At 55.9% G+C, this 20,934-nt stretch overlaps 1 protein-coding gene and 1 long non-coding RNA gene across 8 annotated transcripts in view; one reads left to right on the top strand and one right to left on the bottom strand.

The window, feature by feature from the left end:
* Positions 1-143: 143 nt before the first annotated feature.
* On the top strand, positions 144-4,017 carry LOC131500647 (uncharacterized). The gene is made up of 3 exons (XR_009256399.1): positions 144-376; positions 1,041-1,312; positions 1,710-4,017. It is a non-coding gene; the product is annotated as an uncharacterized LOC131500647 (long non-coding RNA).
* A 1,732-nt stretch (positions 4,018-5,749) lies between these two features.
* The window catches only part of MLXIPL (MLX interacting protein like), a 32,078-nt gene continuing 16,893 nt past the window's right edge, over positions 5,750-20,934 (bottom strand). For 2 of the 7 annotated variants that reach the window (XM_058709902.1, XM_058709896.1), the window contains exons 2-17: positions 20,629-20,735; positions 16,493-16,575; positions 16,249-16,338; positions 15,923-15,967; positions 15,268-15,469; positions 15,062-15,142; positions 10,880-11,049; positions 9,107-9,653; positions 8,812-8,879; positions 8,587-8,734; positions 8,308-8,423; positions 8,096-8,215; positions 7,804-7,931; positions 7,544-7,667; positions 6,840-6,969; positions 5,750-6,532 (exon numbers count right to left, since the gene is read on the bottom strand). In XM_058709902.1, the coding sequence (XP_058565885.1) occupies positions 6,414-6,532; positions 6,840-6,969; positions 7,544-7,667; positions 7,804-7,931; positions 8,096-8,215; positions 8,308-8,423; positions 8,587-8,734; positions 8,812-8,879; positions 9,107-9,653; positions 10,880-11,049; positions 15,062-15,142; positions 15,268-15,469; positions 15,923-15,967; positions 16,249-16,338; positions 16,493-16,575; positions 20,629-20,735 (2,278 nt within the window). In that variant the 3' untranslated portion in view covers positions 5,750-6,413. Of the gene's footprint in view, positions 6,533-6,839; positions 6,970-7,543; positions 7,668-7,803; positions 7,988-8,095; positions 8,216-8,307; positions 8,424-8,586; positions 8,735-8,811; positions 8,880-9,106; positions 9,654-10,879; positions 11,050-15,061; positions 15,143-15,267; positions 15,470-15,922; positions 15,968-16,248; positions 16,339-16,492; positions 16,576-20,628; positions 20,736-20,934 lie in introns of those variants that run through there. The other 5 variants (XM_058709899.1, XM_058709897.1, XM_058709900.1 and 2 more) reach the window with 5 other exon arrangements.

Raw genomic sequence — 20,934 nt, forward strand, 5'->3', positions numbered from 1 at the left:
GCTTGACCGTTGGTGCGACTCGCGGGGCGGGGCTGGACCGTTGGCGTGTCCAGAGGGGCGGGGCCTGGGTGCCGATGCGTCTCGCGGGCGGGGCTTAACCGTTGGTGCGTCTCGCGGGGCGGGGCCTGACTGTTGGAGCGACCAGCTGTGCAGGGCCCACCCATGGATCGTGCCGAGGGGCGGGGCCTGGCCCTTGTGGGGTCTGGTTTTTGAGGTTGTGCTGTCCCCCAAGCTGGGGGGCAAATTCTGCAGGCTCTGCTGAGTCCTCTCCTTGAGTAATTTACTGATAATTGTTTATTAAAGGCGTTATTCCAGCCATCACCACAGTGGATCCTTTCAAGGAGCCAAGGCAGGAATTATTACTCCCATTTAACAGGTCTTAACATCAGAGGAAATTTAGATGGGCTTTTGGTATTAATGGAGGAGAGAAAGGGTAGCCCTAGAATTGAAGCATGGAATAATAGCCTCAGCAGAGAGCTGGGAAGGGATGCTCTGGGAAGGCAAGGGCATGAGCAAAAAAAGTAAGTAGTAGATAAGAACGGAAAGATCTGGAGAGCCTTGAGAGCCAGCTGAATCCAACCAGCAGAAAGGAGCCTCGGGGCGCCTGGGTGGCTCAGTCGGTTGAGCACGGGCTTCAGCTCAGGGCATAATCTCACGGTCCATGAGTTCGAGCCCCGCGTCGGGCTCTGTGCTGACAGCTCAGAGCCTGGAGCCTGTTTCGGATTCTGTGTCTCCCTCTCTCTCTGACCCTCCCCCATTCATGCTCTGTCTCTCTCTGTCTCAAAAATAAACGTTAAAAAAAAAAAAAGAAAAGAAAAGAAAAGAAAGGAGCCTCTGCTGGTTATTTCAGGGTGAGTTAGGGCAAAACTGGTGTCTCTTGAAATTCTCTGGGAAGATCAGTTGTGTGCCAAAACCAAAGACAGAAGGAAAATCAGGAGGTGTTTGCAAGGATCCAAGAAGGGCATGGACTTAGGTGGGCTGGGAAGTGGAAAGGAACTTGAAAAGATTTTTAACAAGATATTTGTATTTTGAGATTATAGATTCACAAGGAGTTGGAAAAAACGGAACAGGAAGTTTCCACGAACGTTCACCCAGTTTCCCCCAATGGTAACATCTTACATAACTATAGTGTGATATCAAAACCAGGAAATCGGCCTGGATACAATCTACAGAGTTCATTCAGCTCTAACCAAAAAGGAGATATTCTGAAAGACTAATTGATAGTATTTTAATTAGACCTGCTTGGACAGAAAGGAAATGTTCCCAGAACAGGGAGCAGGGCTCCATGGGTCTCCCAGCCCTACAACCCAGAGTTAGTACCAGGGTCAGGGATTCCAGATGCAAAGCTTCCATGCCCAACAGGGAACCTCTCCTGAAGTGCAGGCTCTCAGGCCTTTAGAAGGATCCTCTAAGGAGAGAGGATGCTCTAGAGACTAGAGGACAGACAGATACACCCATAACCTCGGTTGAGGTCATAGATCCAGTCAGCAAACAGAGGGTGGCCTCATTTCCTTCCCTTTTGTCCTTGGAGGTGTGTGGGGGGGATTGGCATGGACTCAGCTGTGGGCAGTGGTGGAAGCAGGGGGAGGGGAGGGGTCCAGAACATCCTGGGGCTTTTCCTCTTTAATTTGCTACTGAGAACTGTAGCACCAGCCATGAACCACTTTCTTCATCACCTAGAGACAAAGCTGTACTTTTTTTTCCTTTAGGTTATTTACTTTTTTATTTAAGCAGTCTCTACACCCAACATGGGGCTCAAACTCATGACCCCCGAGATCAAGAATTGCATGCTCCACTGACTTAGCCAGCCAGGTGCTCCGACAAAGCTGTACTTTTAGAAGAACTTCCTTTACTCACCTGGGTGGCTTAGAACTTCGGCTCGGGTCATGACCTCACGGTTCGTGAGTTCAAACACCACATCGGGCTGGCTGCTGTCCACGTGGACCCCGCTTTGGATCCTCTGTCCCCCTCTCTGCCCCTCTCTGCTTGTGCGTGCTTTCTCTCTCTGTGTCCCTCAAAATTAGTAAACATTTTTTTAAAAAGTTCCTTCACCAAGCATTTTGCATGTGACATTGATTGATCTGGGAGCTTTGCATTTCATTTAATCTCACATTCCCATCCCACAGATTAGGAAACTGATGCTCTAGGAGGTGCTCATTAGGTGACTTTCCAGGGATCACACAGGGGAAGAGTGACATGGGAACCCATGCAGATCTGTGACTCCAATCTGTTGATGTGGGGGAAAAGGAGAAGAAAGAGTAGGATTCTGTGTACAGCTCGGTCAAGGCTACAAGATTCTTTCACATCAAGAATTTGGTTGATTTTTATAGTGGCCTTTAAGGCAAGTGATGCTATGAAATTAAGCAAATGGAAAGAAAAAAAACAACTAGGCTCAGATCAAGTGATTTACTCAAGGTCAACAAGGAAGCAAGAGAAAGAGCTCATTGGGGTGGGTAGTAAACTGAGATGGGCTACACGCATACTCCTCCCACCTTGCCACTCGCCTCGCCACTCGCCACGTCACTCGCCACTCGGTGGGTGGTGATCTGGCCTGGCTCTTACCTCTGGTGTCACAGGGCTCAGCTGGAAGCCAAAGTCAACTTGTGGAAGGACAACCAATGACACAAAGCAGGATTTGGGAAGGCTGGGCAGGTCAGGGAGGGAGCTGTACCGATGAGTTTGGAGGGGCAGTGAGACTTGGCTATACCTTTGGCGGGGTGGGCATTCAGACAGGGGAGGCGGAAGGGAGTGGCTCTGGCAGCCCATCTGGGTGAGTGTTGCTGATGGCACCAGAGGAATGTGAAGGGAGGGAGGCTGTGGAGAGAAATGAGGCCAGAGAGGTAGCAAGGCCCGTTCACAAAGCACCTTGACCATGGGCCCAGAAACCTGGCCTCATCAGAGGGCAGCGGGAGTGAAGGAAGTAGTGGAAACACAACTTCACAATCTGCAACTGAAGACCCACCTTGTATTGATTGGAGGCCTTCCTACCTGGCCTCTGTGTTAGGCAAAACAATAAATTTCTTCCTTTGTTTAAGTAGCGGTTCTTGGAGTATGGACCCTGGACCAGCACCATTAGACATGCAGATTCTTAGACCCCATCCCAGACCTGCAGACTCAGAAACTCTGAACCACCCATTTAACTAACTTGAGTTCCAGGCATATGTTATTTGCAGCTCGAAGCCTCAATTACAGTGGTTAGTGCATATTGGAATCACCTTAAAAAAATGCTAGTGTCTAAACTTCCACCCTGAGGGCTTCTGATTGAATTGGTCTGGACTGGACCCGGCTGTGAAGATTTTTTAAAGCCCTTCCAAGCTATTCAAATGCACGCTTAAGCTCGAGAAGTAGCTCCCAGGGATCCAGCAGGCCAGTACAAGACTGTGTAGGAGGGGATGCTCTGTTGGACCAGGGTGGCGGCTGTGGGGATGGAGGTCAACTGGCCAGCCCTTGGTAACGGATGGCTGTTTTCAGCTTGGACAAATGTCTGGGTGGTGGCACCCTTCCTGGGGATGGGGAACACGAAAAGGACCATGTTTGAGATGGAAGACTGTGGGCTGCAGTCTCAGAAATGATGAATTCTGTTCCTTGAAGCTAAAGGGAGCTGTGAAACATTCAGAGGGAGGGGGCAGGGTGGCAGTTGGATACGTGCTTGAGTAGCTCCAGGGGCAGAGCAGGACAGATGCAGAATAGTGGGTCCTCGGCTGAGAGGGCAAAGGGAATGGTATTACCTAACGCTTGCCACCAAGTGAGAAGTGGGCCAGTAAGGAACTGGCCAGGAGGAAGAACCTCCCACAGCAGGCACTGGGAAGGCACTGTCAGGCAGGTGGGAGAGCCTGGAGAGAATTCAAGAGTCACAGGGAAAAAGGGGTTCAAGAATGAGGCCCAGGGGCCCAGGGGCGGTGGGGGAGTATTGAGGGAAAAAGAGCACTGCAAAGTGGTTGTTGGATTTGGCAACAAGGGAGTCCTGTGACCTCAGTGAGCGTGAGTCAGTGCAGGGGTGTGCTGGGGTGGAAGCTGGCAGAAAGAGACCAAAGACAGGGGGTGAGTGGGAGGGGAGGAGAGAGGGAGAGCAAGTGTAGATAACTTTCTCAAAGGAAAGTGGCATCTATTGGGGGGACACAGGGTCAAAAGGATGTCTTACAGGGACCTTCCTGGGTGTGAGCGGTGAAAACAGAGCACACTGCTAGGATTTTACCTCTCAGCCACTTCAAACCTTTGTCTGTGGCAACAAATAGCACTCAATGCCTGGGTGCACCTGGTACCTGCTCAGTAAAGAGAGGTGGCTAGGGGGCGCCTGGGTGGCTGAGTCGGACTGAGTGTCAGACTTTGGCTCAGGTCATGGTCTCACGGTTTGTGGGTTTGATCCCTGCATCAGGCTCTCTGGTGTCAGTGCGGAGCCTGCTTTGAATCCTCTGTCCCCATCTCTTTCTCAAAAATAAACACTAAAAAATAATTAGGGGTGCCTAGGTGGCTCAGTCAGTTAAGCATCTGACTTCCGCTCTGGTCATGATTTTGCGGTCCGTGGGTTTAAGCCCCGTGTCAGGCTCTGTGCTGAGAGCTCAGAGCCTGGAGCCTGCTTCAGATTCTGTGTCTCCCTGTCTCTCTGCCCCTCCCCGACTCACACTCTGTCTCTCTCTGTCTCTCAAAAATGAATAAATGTTAAAAAAAATTTTTTTTAAAAAGAGAGATGGCTAAAAGCAGAGACTAGGGTCAGACGGTGTGAGTGGGCATCTCACTAACCATACAATGTCGGGCTAGTTAACCTCTCTGTGCCTCAATTTTTCATCTGTAAAATGGGGGTGCTAATAGTAACTATTATGATAACTCTTATGTAGTGTTACATATGCCAGTCACTGCTGTAAGTGCTTTGTATATATTTACTTTGAGATCCTCACAGCTGGCCCATAGAGGTAGGTGTTAATATGTAATAAGTGAGTTAATATATATAAAATGCTTAAAATAGTAGTTGGCACGTAGTAAATGCTAGAGGAGTGTGCAGTTAGTATTGTCATCGCTATTATGATTCCACATAAATGAGGGAAAGTCAAAGGCCACAGAAGACCGTCTGCTGTATATATCCTGCAAGCATCTGCAGAAGTTGAGATGTGAGAAGATTCAGACTCCCCCGCCTTGAATCAGCTTCATGAGGAGAGGGATCCAGTGGTGAACAGAATCCCAGCACCAAGACCATCATCTAGGCCACAGTGGGCCCTCAGAAAGGATCTGTTAAATGGCTCAATAGAAGAATCAATGAAATATGGGGACCATTCACCCCAACTCCCCATCTAAAGTATCAGTTCCTTCTAAGACATCCCAACCAAGTGTGTGTCTGCCCTCCATTTGCACATCACTACCCTCAGGGGCAACACATTCTCCTTCTGGATGGCTCCCTGTGATTTCCACTCATGGGCTCGGCTCTGCCCTCTTCCAACTTGGAAGGTGGTAAGCCTTTCTGAACCTTCTCCTGGCCATGGAGCGAGGATTTCCAGGATGAGTGTCTGTCATCTCTGACCTGGATGACAGCAACAGCCTAAAACTTGCCTCCTTGCTCCTGCCCTTGCCCCATGGTGGCCTCTTCCTGACTCCGCACCCAGAGAGATCCTGTGAAGACCTTATACCTGATCTTGTCAAACCTCTACTCCAAACCCTCCAGTGGCTTCCAGCTCAGAGGAAAAGCTAAGGTCCTTTGTAGGCCACCTCCCATTGCCAATTGGCTCTGTCTATCCGTCCCAGCGAGACACACTGACAGTCCCCAACAGTTTTTGTTTTTATTGGTTGAAAATTCTTTACAAAATCCACACACACGCATCCACATGCACACAAGATGCCTCCCCTGGTCTGGCCACCTCCTGCCCTGCTGTCTCCTGGGATCAGACCTTCCTGGCCTCACCCAGGTTTGCCACTGTGCAGCACCCTACCCCCCACTGGGCTACCAGTGGAGGAGCAGAGAATGGGATGCTCCTTTTCTGTCTCTCTGATCAGAAACAGAGGCCTGTGCCCTATTTGGGGGGGGGGATACAGGGAGGGATGGTGGGGAAACAGGATCATCCCCCTTCCTCCTACGAGCTCCCTGAGTTGTCAGCTTAGGCCCCACGTGTCACAGTTGCTAAGGCCTTGGGATCACCTTCTGGTTGAAGCTTCTCCATCCCCATTTTTCAGACTGGAAAGTGAAGGTCCCAAGAGAGAGTATGAATCCTCCAGGTCACGGTGTTAGTCTCTGGTGGGGCAGGGAATGGAACGCCGTTCTTCCTGGCTTCCAGGAGGTGGAAGAGACTTGGGCCCTGCTAGACCCTCAGGAAAGGGGACGGCCAGGGCCAGGGGCAGGAGGGGAGTGCCCAGAAGTTGTCCCTGGAGCCCAGGCCCAAGGAAAGCAGCCCCTGGGCGGCTGAGTAAGTGGCAGTGTCTGGCCAGCACTATAAAGGTTTGCCAAGGGTGCCCTCTGTGACTGCCCGTGTGGCTTGCTCAGGTATACAGCCTGGGTCTGTGAGGATACTGGTAGATGTGCTCAGCTGGCGGAGAGAGTTCAAGACAGCTGGGGAAAGAGAGTGAGAGAGTGAGAGAGAGAGAGAGAAAGGGAAAGATACCTCCTGGGTCAGGGCCTACCCTCGGATGTTGAGGACAAAGGGATAGCGGGGAGATAGTAGGTGGCAAGACTGTCAGCCCCTCGTAGGACCTATGTCTGCAGGTGTCCTGGTAGCCAGTGGACTATCCAGGGTACATAGTGGGATGGCCCAAACTCTAGGCTATTTTGAAGTCAGGCTGGACCTACAGTCTGAGCAGGGGGAACCCTCTGCCCGGAGGCCTGGACATTCTGGTGGGCAGGCAGGTGGCTCACGTACTTGGCCGGAGAGCAGGCAGGGAGCAGTACTGGTCCAGCCAAGCCAGTGAGGTCTGACGGAGGCTCTGCAAGCTTGCTGTGGACACCATCCCATTGAAGGACTCGAACAGAGGCCGAATGAGGATGCTGAACTGGGCCCAGGTCAAGGATCAGGCCTGCTGTCCACCCAGTACCCTCACCCAGCTCACGTGTAGCTCTGACATCTGGGCCAAACAAGGGGAAGGGCCTGGCCACCGTGGCACCTTGAACCTCGAGGCCTCCCGCTATAGCTACCATCCAATTCTGCCTGGCTCCTCTATGCCCTTCCTCTAGCTGGACTATCCCCCCTCCCTGGGCTTCCTGCCCAGGCTCAGCCAAGAACTTGACCAGGTAAGGGAGTGAGAGATTCCATGTCTTCTTTAGGACCGACCCCACTCACATCACCCAGACTTTAGGCTCTTCCAAAGTGCCCTTGGAACATTCTGTGGGCGGGGCTGTGTTCCCCTCACCCGGGGGCTCCTCTCTCGGTTGCCCTCTGCTCCCAGCTAATCACTGGACACTCCTGCTGGCCAAGATGCCAAGGGCCTGGAAAGAGGGAGCGGAACCGGGGCCCCTTCCCCTGGGAGCAGCTCTGGGACGCTGGCTGGCCTGTGGCGCTGAGCCTGCAGTCAGGCACAGCTTGGTCCGGCTGCGGCGCTCACCCTACCGCTGGCCAGGTAAGGATACCACCCAGAACTTCCAGTTGTGCAGTGTCCGGGTGCGGACATAGTCGTTGAACATGTCTCGCATCTGGTCGAAACGCTGGTGCGTGATGGGCACCCCGGTAGCAGGCAGCTGCTGCTGGCACAGGCTGGGGGGTACATGGGGCTGGTCAGGGCTTGGGAGTCCTGCCCCTTTCCCCCACGGCGCACGCGTGCGCATGCGCGCGCACGCTCATGGCCCCCCCCCCCCCCCCCCCCCCCCCCCCCCCCCCCGCCTACACCTACTTAATGGCAGCGTTGAGCTCCTCGATCTGGTCCCGTAGCTGCTGGGCCTCCTCCTGCATGGCCGCCCGCTCCTGCTGCAGCATGGCGATGTACTCGGCCGTCTTCTGCAGTGTGGTTGCTTTGCTCACCTGCAGGCATCCCCAGTGTGGCTCAGGTGCTGGAGGTGGCCCCACTCTGGGGCCCACTGAGGAGGAAACTGGGTGTCTGGGGGGCCCTGGGGCTTGGTCCTGGGCAGGGGGTCTACGAAGGAGCCCTGTGGTTCCGGGGGTGCCGGCCCGGGCTGGAGGCTCACCTTGAGGCTGGGCTGGGCGCTGAGTGTGCTCACCAGCCCGTGCAGGGTGTCAAACCCCAGCTTGATATTGAAGCGCCTCTTCTGCTCTGCAGAGATGTGTGTGATGCGCCGGTTCTCAGTCTTGGGGAGGCAGACAGGGGGGTGAGCCTAGGAAGGAGCATGGAAGGGCCTGGGGGTAGCAAACAGATCTTGGGGTGAGGGAATGGTGCCACCTTGTTGTTGTCTGGACGACCCCGGCTTAGGATGGGTTGAGGGGGAGAGACGCAGACACTCAGGGTCCCCGGGCCTGGAATGGAGTTGAGTTCCCCAGACAGCCTCCGCTCACCACCTGTGGCCGGGAAAGACAGACCCCCAGACAGACCGACACAGGGGAGAGGGGTCCCATTGCCCCTTCCCTCTCATCCTGGCCTCAGATGTGGGCCCCCCTTCTTCCTTCCCCTTTCTCCATCCCCTAGGGACCCCCCTCCCGGATCCCTGCAAGCCCTCTTTACCGCTGTGTGCTGGGGGCGAGAGCCGCTCCGCTTTGGGGACAATCAGGGGCCTGGGAGGTGCCAGTGTGGTTGGGCCTGGAGGGGGCCGGGGTGGTGTGGGGGCCGGGGTCGGGGGTAGGAAGGCGCAGGGGAATTCAGGGGCCGTCTCCTGCAGGGGTGGAGAAGGGCAGAGAGTTGGGGTGAAGCCCTGGGCTCACCCTCACCTCCCAGTGCCCGCCATCTTACCGGGGACCCTGAGGGCCGGAGGAGGGTGCTGGATACGAGTGGTGGTTCCAGGGCTTGCTCAGACTTGGCTGTGCACAGGCAGAACTGTGAGGGACACTGGGGCCAGCCCCAGCCCCGTCATCTCCCAAGACCCCATCCCTCCCCTCCAGATAGCTCACTCCCCTTTCGGGTTTGGGGCCCATGTCCCTAATTCGTCGCCACCTCCCCCACAGCTGAGCCCACCCGTTACCACTTCACCCTCTGCTCCCACAGCCTTCCCACTTCTCCTCTGAGGACAGTGCTCTTCCCATCTCACCTGCTGTGAGCAGCTGTGTGAGGCAGGGGTTGTTGCCCCCCGCTGGGGTAGTGGGGTTGGCGGTGGCAGGGCCCAAGGTTGGGGGGCTGGGCTTCTCCCCTCTAGGGGATGGGGCGGGAGGCTTGCCTCTGGACCTCATGCCTTGGGGCACTGTGAAGTGAGGCCCAAATTGGGGCTCCAGATACCCTGAGGGTAGAAGGTCTATGGGGAAGGGAGCAGGGGCAGGGCCTGGACCAGGCTGGGGGGTAGGTGGGAAGGCAGTGGGAGCCGGCAGTGGGGACACTCCTGGGGCAGGAGGGACAGTAGCGAAGGGGAATCTAGGAGAGAAGAGAGGCTCTTCCTGCAGCAAAGCAGGGGGAGGAGCCATGGGAGGGAAGGCGGGTGGGGGACAGGGCTCTAGACCAGGCCCCTTGGGAAGGGCAGGGTATTGGAAGAGGGGTGGGGGTGCTGGCGGGGGTGGAAGCTTGGGCTTGGGATCTTCAGGAAGGAGGAAATCAGAGTTCAGGAAGGCACTGGAGTCCAGGGTGCCAGGGCAGCTGCTCCGAGCCTGGTTGGGGGACAGAGAGAGAGCAGGGGAGAAAGCTGGCCTTTGCAGCCACCCAGGCAGGCTCTTGCCCTGGCTGAGGTCTGGACTGGGCACTGGGAGAGAGAGGAGAAATGATCCCTGTTGTCCCCCCCACGTACACACACCAAAGGAAATTGTAACCTAATGAGGGGAGGGAGTAGAACACACTTAGGCACACATTAGGTGTAAGAAAGAGCATCAATCTTCCTGCCCATCTTTTCATTCACCAAATAATGATTCCATCCTACCACCAATCCATTCGTTCTCCATTCCCCTATTTGGCCTCTCACCTGTGAGCTAACTCATCTATCTCTCCACCGACCTGTGAGGTATAAACCCATTCACCAATCCATCCAACCCATTCATCCACCAACCCATCCAGACATAATCCATCATCCACCTATCCACCATCTGTTCATTGACCAGCCACTTATCCAGCCACCAGCACATGCATCCAACCAACCACTCGCTTACCCATGTAAGCATCCACCCCCATCTACAACCCGTGTATCCGTTCACCAACACACCCATCCATCCACACATTCACTCATTCACTTAGTGGCTCAACCATTGGGCAACCATTGACCCTATGCTTCTTGAACTGTGGTAGGTATGGAAGATGCAGCGGTGAGCAAGGCCTAGCTCTTCCAGTAAGGAGCTCACGGTCTGGTTGAGGAGAGAGACCTCTCAGCAATGAACTACAATAGTGCCGGAACAGTCTGATGACAGAGGGACCTGGCAGCAGAGAGGCAACCACCGAATTGAGCCTGTGAGTTCCGTATCCAAAATGGCAGGTTCACTGTTTCCTAAATGCTCACACTGAGCTTTCTGTCTCCACGTGCTCTCCTCCCATCTGGCTTGCCCTTTACTGGCCTCTTCTGGCCAAACCCAACACATTCACTAAGCCCAGACCCTCGCCTCCTCCAGGAAGCCTTCCCCAAGCACCCCAGTCCTTCGTGGTACCCTGCTCCATGCTCCCCTGCCCTCAGCCTCCCTCCCAGAACCACTTGGTCCATCTCTGCTTCACAACGGTTTCCTCCTCAGCTGAACTGCGCCCACTCAGAGGGCAGAGATGGGGTCTGTCTCCCCCCTCCAGTCCCTCTCAGTTGACCAAGCGTAGGAATGGGCACCCAGGAAGTGCCCTGAATATCTCCTGGACATGGGCAGGTGAGCGAGGCACGGCTGAATGGCGTGGGGTGGGAGCTCACCTGCAGGCGGTTATTCCCTGAGAGGTGGGTCATGCCTGACGAGGCAGGGGGCACCTCTGAGCCCAGGATCGAACTGCTGAAGAAAGGGTCAGCCATGGTGCCAAAACTGGGGGGCTCCGGGAAGTGTGAGGGCGTGGGTGTCTGTGGGGGGCGGTAGCTGGTGAAGAAATCTGCAATTCAACATACAGGGTGGTGGCAGTTAAGGATAGGGCCAGGCGTGGCTGGAGGCAGTGGGAGGAGAGTGGGCCTCGTGCCCTGTCCCCAAGCTGGGCTGGCCTGGCTGGCGGTGAGGTGGGGGTAGGCGGGGGAGGGGGGGCTTCCACAGGAGATTGTGAAATTGAGAGAGTTTCTGTCTCACTCAGGGGAAGCAGCAACAGAGGTTCGGTTGGGATGGGCCTGCGTGGAGGACAGCAGAGGCCGTGTGGGGGCGTGAGCAGGACCCCCGGGAAACAGCCCTCCCACCGAGCCCCACACTCGGCTCATGAGGCCCCCTTCCCTGTCCCAGGCCTGGGCACTCCCCTCTTCTGCTCCTGTTACCAGCCCTGCTGGGGCCAGAGAAAGGGGAGGGGTAATAGAGAGTGCCCTGAAGGGACAGGGGTGGGGTGCAAAGGGGCAGAGGTCCGGGATAGGGAAGAGCCCCAGGGTGATAGGAGTTCAAGGGGTGAGATAGAGGTGAGAGGGGTCAGGAGGTCAGTGGGTCTGCGAAGTTGGCTTGTGGGAAGGTCAAGTGGGGCCTCAAAAGCAGAGCCCAGGAGCGGGGTGGAAGGGCTAAGGGGGTCATAGCAGGGGTCAGAGGGTGGGCTCAGAGCGGGGGCAGGAGTTGGGGGGGGGCACTGGAAAGCCTGGAAGAGCTGGCGGGAAGGGTCAGCCAGATTGTCTGAGGTGCGGGTTGTGTAAGCCCCAGGCTATTCTGGTTTTGGGAAGCAGCTGCCTGCGGCCTGACCACATCCCGGGCCTGGGCGCCGCCCGCCCACCCGCTCCCTTCCGGGCACCTTTCTCTGACCCTGACCAGTCTTTGGCCTGCAGCAGCTCCCAAGACCTCCTGGTCTTGTCCCACCCTGCTCCGCTGGCCTTGGATGGGCCCTGGCTCCCCAGGCAGGGGAGCTGATCAGGCCTCCTCCCAAGAGAAGGAGACTCAGGAGTGGGACAGATAAGACCATGCCAAATCTGGAGCCTGCTGTGTGTTGAACTTGTATGTGCATCTTTTTTTTTTTTTTAATCTTTTCCTTCTTTTTTTTAAAGTTTTTAAAACTTATTTTGAGAGAGACAAAGATAGCATGAGTGGGGGAGGGGCAGAGAGAGAGGGTGAGAGAGAGAATCCCAAGCAGGCTCTGTGCTGCCAGCACAGAGCCCGACGCAGGGCTCGAACTCACGAAACCGCGAGATCATGACCCGACCCGAAACCAAGAGTCGGACGCTTAACCGACTGAGCCACCCAGGTGCCCCTAAACTTGTCTGCACGTCTTACGTGACTCTGGTGCCCACCTGTCACTGGAAGGCTGGCTCTACATGTAGCATCTATCTGTCTCCGTGTGTGTGTGTGTGTGTGTGTGTGTGTGTGTGTGTGTGTGTGTGTCTCTGTCTGAGCCTGTGTGCCTGCCTTGATGTGAGGTGCTCGGCATGTGCATGTCTGCTCTGTGCCTGGTGTGTGTGTGTCTTTCCTTGGCCACCTGATCAGAAAGGATCTTTTTGTCCTACTGTCTCCGTTTAACCAAGGGACTGAGTGGCAGAGAGTGAGTGGTCACCGATCCTCTATCCCCCAGCCCCCACGGACTGTGGGTCTCACCACTAGGCCCCCTGAGGCCCAGGCTCTAGAACTAGCCACATACTGGGCCTGCTTCCTGCTCACTGCTGCTGCCTGCCCCCCGGTGCTCAGAAGGGTTCATGCAGTAAGGAGCCCAGCTCGCCACTGAGTCACCACCAACCCCCAGCCATAGTTTACCCTCAGTTGCCCCTCTCCGCTTCCTAGCCCTGGCCAGCCACCCCCAGAGCCCTAGTCTCCCCCATCCCAAGCTTCTACCCCCACCATCGATGTGCATCCCCTCCCTGAGACCCTCTCCTGCTCCAAGCCCCCTCCCCTTCCTTGAGCACTCCTCACCAAGCCCCCTCCCTCCATAGAGTTCCAGTGTCTTCACTGGGATTCCTCTCAAGCGAAGAGCTCTTGGGGGACAATCAAAGCACCAGCCCCGGTGTCCCTGGTGGTCCCTACCCTCCCTGTAATGGAGCACGAGAGGGGGCCACACTAACCACCTCCTCTGCATGACCCACACCCCCTATCGTAGGTTGCCCATGCTCACCCCCACCCAGGCAGCCACCCTGGGTTGAGAGAAGCGGCTTCTCAGCCCCAGTTTTGGCCCTGGAGCCCGGGGTCCAGGGAGTTTCCTACCTGTGGCAGGGGTGCGTGTGCCCAGACAGGACCGCTGCCCTCCCAGGCTGGTCTGCTCTCAGGGCACTGCCATCAACACTTCTGCCCCCACAGCCCCCACCCTGTCCAGGGCTGAGGCAGGGGTGGGGGTGGTTCCTCATTCCCTAGTTCCCTCCCCACCTCTTGACTGACAGGCCCAGGACCCTGTGAAAAAGGAGTGGAGGGGTCAATGCCACTAAACCTGTATCCCAGAATCCCCCTTTCTCGCCCTGGAGCCTTGGCTAAGGCAAGCCAAGTCTCTATGGCTACCTGGCCCCTAGCATGGCTCCAGAATCCCCTAAATGTTTGATTATCGGGGACAGTCTCCAAGATATAGCTAAGTAAAAGAAATGATGTAGGAAGAGTGTATTGTGAAAACAAAAAGAGACATTTGTCCACAGCTGCTATACAGACATGGGTATCTCTGGGAGGACACAAAAACCAGTGACACAGTGGCCCTGGGGTCAGGAGAGGGAGGCACAGAAACATGTTACTTAAAAAGTGATTGGGGTGCCTTGGGTGGCTCACTCAGTTAAGTGTCTGACTTCTGCTCAGGTCATGGTCTCGCAGTTCATGGGTTCGAGCCCCACATCAGGCTCACTGTTGACAGCACAGAGCCTGCTTCAGATCCTCTCTCTCCCTCTCTCTCTGCCCCTCTTCATGTGCTCATTTCTCTCTCTCTCAAAAATAAGTAAACATTGGGGCGCCTGGGTGGCGCAGTCGGTTGAGCGTCCAACTTCAGCCAGGTCACGATCTCGCGGTCCGTGAGTTCGAGCCCCGCATCAGGCTCTGGGCTAATGGCTCGGAGCCTGGAGCCTGTTTCCGATTCTGTGTCTCCCTCTCTCTCTGCCCCTCCCCCGTTCATGCTCTGTCTCTCTCTGTCCCAAAAATAAATAAAAAACGTTGAAAAAAAAATAAGTAAACATTAAAAAAAATTTTTTAAGTGCTTTACAAGATACAATTCCTGGGATTTTCTTTTTCTTTTTCTTTTTTTTTTTAATTTTTTTTCAACGCTTTTTATTTATTTTTGGGACAGAGAGACAGAGCATGAATGGGGGAGGGGCAGAGAGAGAGAGGGAGACACAGAATCTGAAACAGGCTCCAGGCTCCGAGCCATCAGCCCAGAGCCTGATGCGGGGCTCGAACTCACGGACCGCGAGATCGTGACCTGGCTGAAGTCGGACGCTTAACCGACTGCGCCACCCAGGCACCCCTCTTTTTTTTTTTTTAAGTTGATTTATTTTGAGAGAGAAAGAGAGTACAAGCAGGGTAGAGGCAGAGAATCCCAAGCAGATTCTGAACTGTCAGTACAGAGCCTGATGAGGGGCTTGTACCCACAAACCACAGGATCATGACCTGAGCCGAAACCAAGAGTCAATGCTCAACCGACTGAGCCACCAAGGTGCCCCAATAAATAGTTTTTAAAGGGAATTAAATAAATAATAAACAGACCCAAACAAATGAAAGTCCCTTTCTCTCCTGAGAGTCCCAGCATCCATTGCTTCCTGGGAGCCCAAAGAGCCCAGAGCCTGAAGCTTCAATGCCCCTGAGCCTTAACCCCTGCTCAGTATCCAGTCTGGCCCTGCTCTCACGTGAGGCCAAGTCATTTGCATCCCAAGTCCTGACAAAGGGAGACCAGGAAGATCCCTCAGAAATCACTCAGATCATCCACCCTCCCACAGGGGCCTGAGGTCTGGTGGTCATGCTGGGACTTTCCTCACACTAACCCAGCCACGGGCCCCGCCTCCCCCTTCCCCCAGGACAGGGCGCTGCTTCACCTGAGATCTCCATGAAGTCATCCAGGCTGGGCTGCAGGGGTGTCAGGTCCGGCTGGATCATGTCAGCATTGCCCACATAAGCTGGAGGGGGCAGTGGTGACGTCAGGAGCGGCAGGCCGGGTGGACTGGGGGCCACCCACCCCTGGCCATCCTCCCTTGGCTGCCCGGGTTTTCACAGGCCTCCCTTTGCAGGTGCAGGCCCTTACCGTCCTCAGGGCGCAGCTGCAGGGGCGTGGAGCTGGGCTGAGTCATGGTGAAGAGCGTGTCGGAGATGTCGGACAAAAAGCAGTCCAGGTCCAGAAGCTGCCGCCCGCCAGGCTCCTCCTCTGGGCCCCCGAGCAGCACGGGCACCACGCTGGAGAAGAGCTGCTCGCACCATCGCTCCGGTGGTTGCCAACCCCCTTCCACCTAGGGAGACAGAACCTTCAGCAGCCACGAGAGAGGGACACCGGGGTCTCCCGCTGCTCTTGGCCCTTTCATATGGCCCCCGCCTGGGGGATGAAGCGGTCAGTACATGGCCCTCCTCACCTCTCTCTCTGGAGGACCCAGTTTGCCTACTGGAAGGCTTATGGTCACCCCATTGGCCTTTAACAACTGTCCCCACGAGCTAGAGCTGGATGGCCTGCTGAACAGATAAGGGGCCTCTTCCTGTCCCCTCTACTTTTTCTGCCTGGAACCTCAGTTCTTAGGGACTTCAGTTCCCCCATGCCTCCCACCACTTCGCTCAAGGACTTCCCACCCCTCAGGAGGAGAAGGGCTCAATCGACCAGAGGACGGCGGCCACGCCCACTGCCCCCATCGGGTCCCGCCCTCATCTCCTAGAGAGAAGCTGTCAACTCTCTGGGTCCAGGGAGCACCCACCTGCTTTGGGGTCAGGAGATCCCCTTCCCTGCTGCACTTACGGAGCTGCAGGAACACACAGAGGTGGACAATGGATCCCTTGTCCCTCTTCCATCACTTCCCGCCAAGGCCTCCCCTACTCACAAGCTCCCCCAGATGAAAGGGATGCCGGTTTCCCCTCTGGAGCTCCTCCGCGCTGGGAGGTAAGGAGGCTGCGAGGGGACCCTCGGCCACACGGTGGCGCTGTCAGCCCGGGTCTTAACGGGAGGCAGGGTCGAGGGGCGTCTCACCCCGGGCTCTTTCAAGAGAGGCAGTGGTCAGCAACCCCCCCGAGGCCCCCCACTGACCCGCTTCTTGTAGTAGATGCGCCACTTGTGGTACTCTCGCATCACCACCTCGATGCGCCGCTTCCAGTAATTGCCCTCTAGGACCACGGCCTGGAGAGGGCCCGGGAGGGGGCTCAGTGAGACCGGCAGCACGGACCCCACCCCTCACCCGATCCCCATCGGGGCCAGCCCCTCCCGCCCGGCGCTAGGAGGCACCGGGCTTGGTAGGGAAGCAGGTAGGCGGGAGGTCCTGCGTCTCAGCTACCTCTGGTTTTCGGTGCTCATCAGCCTCAGGCCCCTGCAGGGGGGTCACGAAGCCACACACGGGGCTCTTCCTCCGCTCCACATCTGAGAGAAGGGGGCCAGGTCAGGAGGGTACCCAGCTCCATCACTTCCCACTCCAAGGGGACTGGGACTCAAGTGCCACGCTAGGAAATCCTGCTTAGACTAAGTACCACCTCCTCCAGAAGTCTTTCTGCCTGCTCCAGCCCTCCCAGAGCTCCCTCTTCTATGGTAAAAGGAACCTCCCACACCTCCTCTGCCCTGCTTGGCAGCCCAGCAGGTGTGCAGGCAATGATTGCTGAATGGGATTGTGTGATCACAGGAAATGAGCTGCCCCAACATCAGACCCTCAGACCAGCAGGCCAGGGCCTGGAGCCCTTGGTCCCCTGCCTCGGGCACTGCCCAAGCTGATGCCAGATAACCACCCCTTGTCCCTTCAGGCCACCTAGCTGAGCCCTTTTGCCACCTCCTCCACTCCCTTCCCTATCTCCAATCCTGGTCTCTCCCCAGGTTCCTCCTTTTGGGCCCATAAACACATTCCAAGCTCCCCTGTTCCTGCCAAACTTTCCCTTCCTTTGCTTCCCCAACAAGCTAATCTTCTTCCCTTTCACCCCTTTGTTTTGCTCCTTGTTCTGGAAGATTTGCCACCACTACCTGCACTCCATGCCTCCTGGTCTCCTCTTCACTTCCTGTAACTCAGTACCTGCCCCCAGTGTTCTGTCAAGGCCCTTGTCTGCCCCCCCCCCCACCAAGGCCCATCCCTCTGGGCCTCAGTGGTGGAGCACCCCCTCCTCCCTCGACAAGGGAACCTTCCCTTGGTTCTCCTGTTTCCCTGACCATTTTCACTGGTCCTTCTTCGAGGCCCGCCCCCCCAACCTCTCTCATCCTGCCTCTTTCCAGGCTTATTTTCCAGCTGCCCACAGAATCTCCATCAGGATGTACCAAATTAAAACTAAAACAAAAAAAAAGGATGTCCCAAAACTTGAAACATCCCTCCCAAGCCTGTGCCTCTGGACGGTCACTGCTGCCTCCCAGTCACAGAAACTCCCCACTGGCCCCAGCATTCCTATCTAAGTCACTCTGGAGGATGTGTGGCATTTCTTCCACTGTCCCCTCCCCTCCATATTCAATGCCACCCCGGTCTGATGTCATTTCTCACCTGGACCTCCCTGACTCCAGCCTCACCCTCTCCAGCCCATCTTCCTGTCATGGCCTGGAAATGCAGAAACCCTCCATGGTTCCCTAGACCTCCAGGATAAAGTCCACACCTCTTACCTTGGCTTCCAAACCCTCCATGACTGGCCTGTCGGCTTCATCCCCCTTTTCACCTCTTTCATAGGCCCCACCTTGAAGCCAAACGGCTTTTCCCCACCACAGCTCACCTTCCGGTGTTATTCTACACCGCCCTTCCCTTCCCTCCTCTGCCTCACCCACACCTGCCCACCCATCAGGATTGCCCAGGGCCACCCCTCTTCCAGGAAGCTTCCCTCCTCTGAAACCCCATGGTCTTATCTGCCTCGCTCTCCACTTGGCCTTGGCCATTTCTCTGCATGCTGGCCTCCCTGCTGGGAGTAAAAGCAGGAGCTGTTGCCCTTTAGACTGAAATCCCTGAATCTGGAGCAGAGCTTGGCACACAGTAGGGCTTCCAAACCTTGGGCTCCCCAAGCAGTGACTTTTTCCGCCTTAGCCCTCAGCAAACTTCCTCTCAGACAATTGACAGACAAGGGGGACCACCCGAACGTGACACTTATTGGGACCTTCAGCATCATTTACAAAGTTGTGTCCTAAAGGACATTCTCCCAAATGATCCCCATGAGAATGGGAGAGGGAGTTTGTCCTGGTACCTGAACGTGGCTGGGAAGACAAAGGGATGGGCCCTCGGGTGTAGGGACTCCCTGGGGTTAGAGCAAGGAGGGTCTCAGAGAGTGGCTGTCCTGGCTTCCCAGATGAGGAGATGGGCACTAGGAAAGAATAAGTTTGTCCAGGGTCCCCAGAGGGTCAGGTCTGAGCAGGCCTGGTTGGGCTTTTCCTCCCCCACCTTGGGGACCCTGTGCTCCAGACAGAAGGGCAGTGACCATGTGGCTCCTGGATCTGGGGTAGGCTTTATTCAACACCAATAAGTTCACCCATTCAGGCAACCACCTGGCCCCTTGCACCTAAGCTGTGACAGATACTGGGACAAGGAATCGGTGGATAAATCGGGGCGCTCAAGCTTAGTTGGAGAGATAAGGAAAGCACACACAGAACACAAGCTAAAGCAAGGTGGGGAGCCTCCCATGAGACGTGCACAGTGCCCTGGGTGCTCAGAGGACACCAGGATTTGAGGGTGTGAGAAAGGAGGGGATGTTGGAGGCCAGGAGCCTGCAGAGGGGTGGCAGGTTCGAGGGGATGAGCCAGGCAGTCCTCCAGCTGTCCCCACCCCTCTCCCTTTCCTGAAGCCCACCTTCAAACCCTCAGTGCTCAGGGAGAAGGCGCGTGCTGACATTTGTTACATGCCTGCCGTGTGTTGTTACTATCATCACAAAAATATCATCACCTTCAGGGAGCCCTTGTGTGTGTCAGGCCCTGTGCTGAGATATGAATGATCTCCCTGAAGACTCACAGCAAACCTCAGAGCGGGACCTACTGTTATTCCCACTCTGCAGATGAGTGAGCTCCAGCTAAGGAGGCTTAGGGACTCTCCCAAGGTCACACAGCTGGGGCATCCTAGAACTTGACTCAACCCACCTCTGTCTGACACAGAACGTGGGGTGCTTCCAGCAACTCGTGCAATAGCTGGAGACCAGGGTCTGCCTGTCTGGGTGAGGGCCCTGGGTGGCATCAGAAATGTCTTCTGCAGAGAGAAGGATCTGCATCCCATCCAGCTTCGTGGGGAAGGGTGGAGAGCGCAGAGGTGTGTGGAGGGGTGGGCAGTGACTCCCTCTGGCCTGTCAGCTTCCTGGTCTGAGTAGGGCCCATCCTATGTGTTGTCAGGTGAGGACTGGAAGCCAGCCAGCTCGGAGCAGTAGAAGGAGCACTGGGTTCAGAGTAGGAGAGCCCTGGACTTCCAGCTAATCACAGTTCTGCTTCTTTTATGCTCCATGACCCTGAACAGGTTACTGGCCTTCTGGGCCTTACTTGCTCATCCATAAAATGGGAGTGATAATATCTATCTGCCAAGGTTGCTAGGAAGCCTCAAGTAAGATGATTTAGGGAGCACTGGGCACATAGATAAATAGAAACCAGAAAACCCTCCCTCTCTCTGCTTGGATGGAATCCAGTGGAGCCAGGACAGAGAATACTGAGTATGGTCCCTCCTGGGCTGTGTGTTCCCAGCTCAGGGAAGCCTTTGATCAAGCGGGACTTGGTTGACCTGGACAAGGTCCCAACCCAGGGCCGACTGGTCTGAGGCCGCTCAGCCTCTGCTGCTGGGCCATGGTGGGTGGGTGGGTCTCATATCCCCAAATGAATGACCGTGACCTCCTCAAGGGCATCTCAGATTCAACCATCATTTATTTAGCATCAGTTCTGTGCCAGGCCCATTCATACTTGTTATCACCATGCCAACCAGGAAAAGTAGGACTATTGGTCTTATTTTATAGACAAGGAAACAGATTCAGAGAGGTTAGTCACACGGCCTGCAGTCACACAGCCGGCAAGGGCAGAGACTGGGGAGGAAAGCAGCTCTGAGTAACTCCCAAGTCCGAAGCCCCCTCCACTGTACCACATGGCCTCTCTGGCCCCTTGTCCCCAGTCTCCATGGGGGCACCTGATGGGGGTTCAGTGAGGACTTTAGTGAAAGGCTGGTGGAGACCCAGGCAGGATCCTTAGCTTCCCCATTCCCAGTGTGATGCCATTGGCCTAGCCAACATCTAGCACCTCTTTCCACCCTGGCATCTGGAGCACTGACTATGCTGACGGAATGCAGAAAGGGTCTTGAACTGCCCTCCAAATCTCTGCCCACCTTAGGATTCCAAGGGGTGACCCCCGCTGTGCCTAGCATCCCAGGGCAGAGTACCCTTTGGGACACGTTCCCCGAGACTCTGGGGGTCAGATGCTGGTGCTGGCCCTAAGGGGGTTTCCTGGGCACCTCCCACAATGCAGCCCCCCTTGCTGGCGAGGCCCACGGTGCCCACTCACACTGGATATACCAGGCCCTCCAGATGGCGTTGTTGAGACGGATCTTGTCCCGGCAAAGCAGCTTGAGGCCTTTGAAGTTCTTCCACTTGGGAGACACCAGCTTGCCACTGTCAGAGGGAGAGGGCTGGGTCAGGGGGTTGGACAAGGGGCAGCTCAGGGAGGCCTCCTGCAGGGCTGGCTCCCCACTCTTCCCATGCGCTGGTTACTCATCCATGCTGGGCAAGCTGAGGACTCCCCTGCAACCCCACAAATCCTGCCCCTCACTCTGCCTGAAATCCCTACCCTGAGAGTCAGGCCTTTAAAAAA

Source organism: Neofelis nebulosa, chromosome 18, assembly GCF_028018385.1.
Source record: "Neofelis nebulosa isolate mNeoNeb1 chromosome 18, mNeoNeb1.pri, whole genome shotgun sequence".
Taxonomy (NCBI): domain Eukaryota; kingdom Metazoa; phylum Chordata; class Mammalia; order Carnivora; family Felidae; genus Neofelis; species Neofelis nebulosa.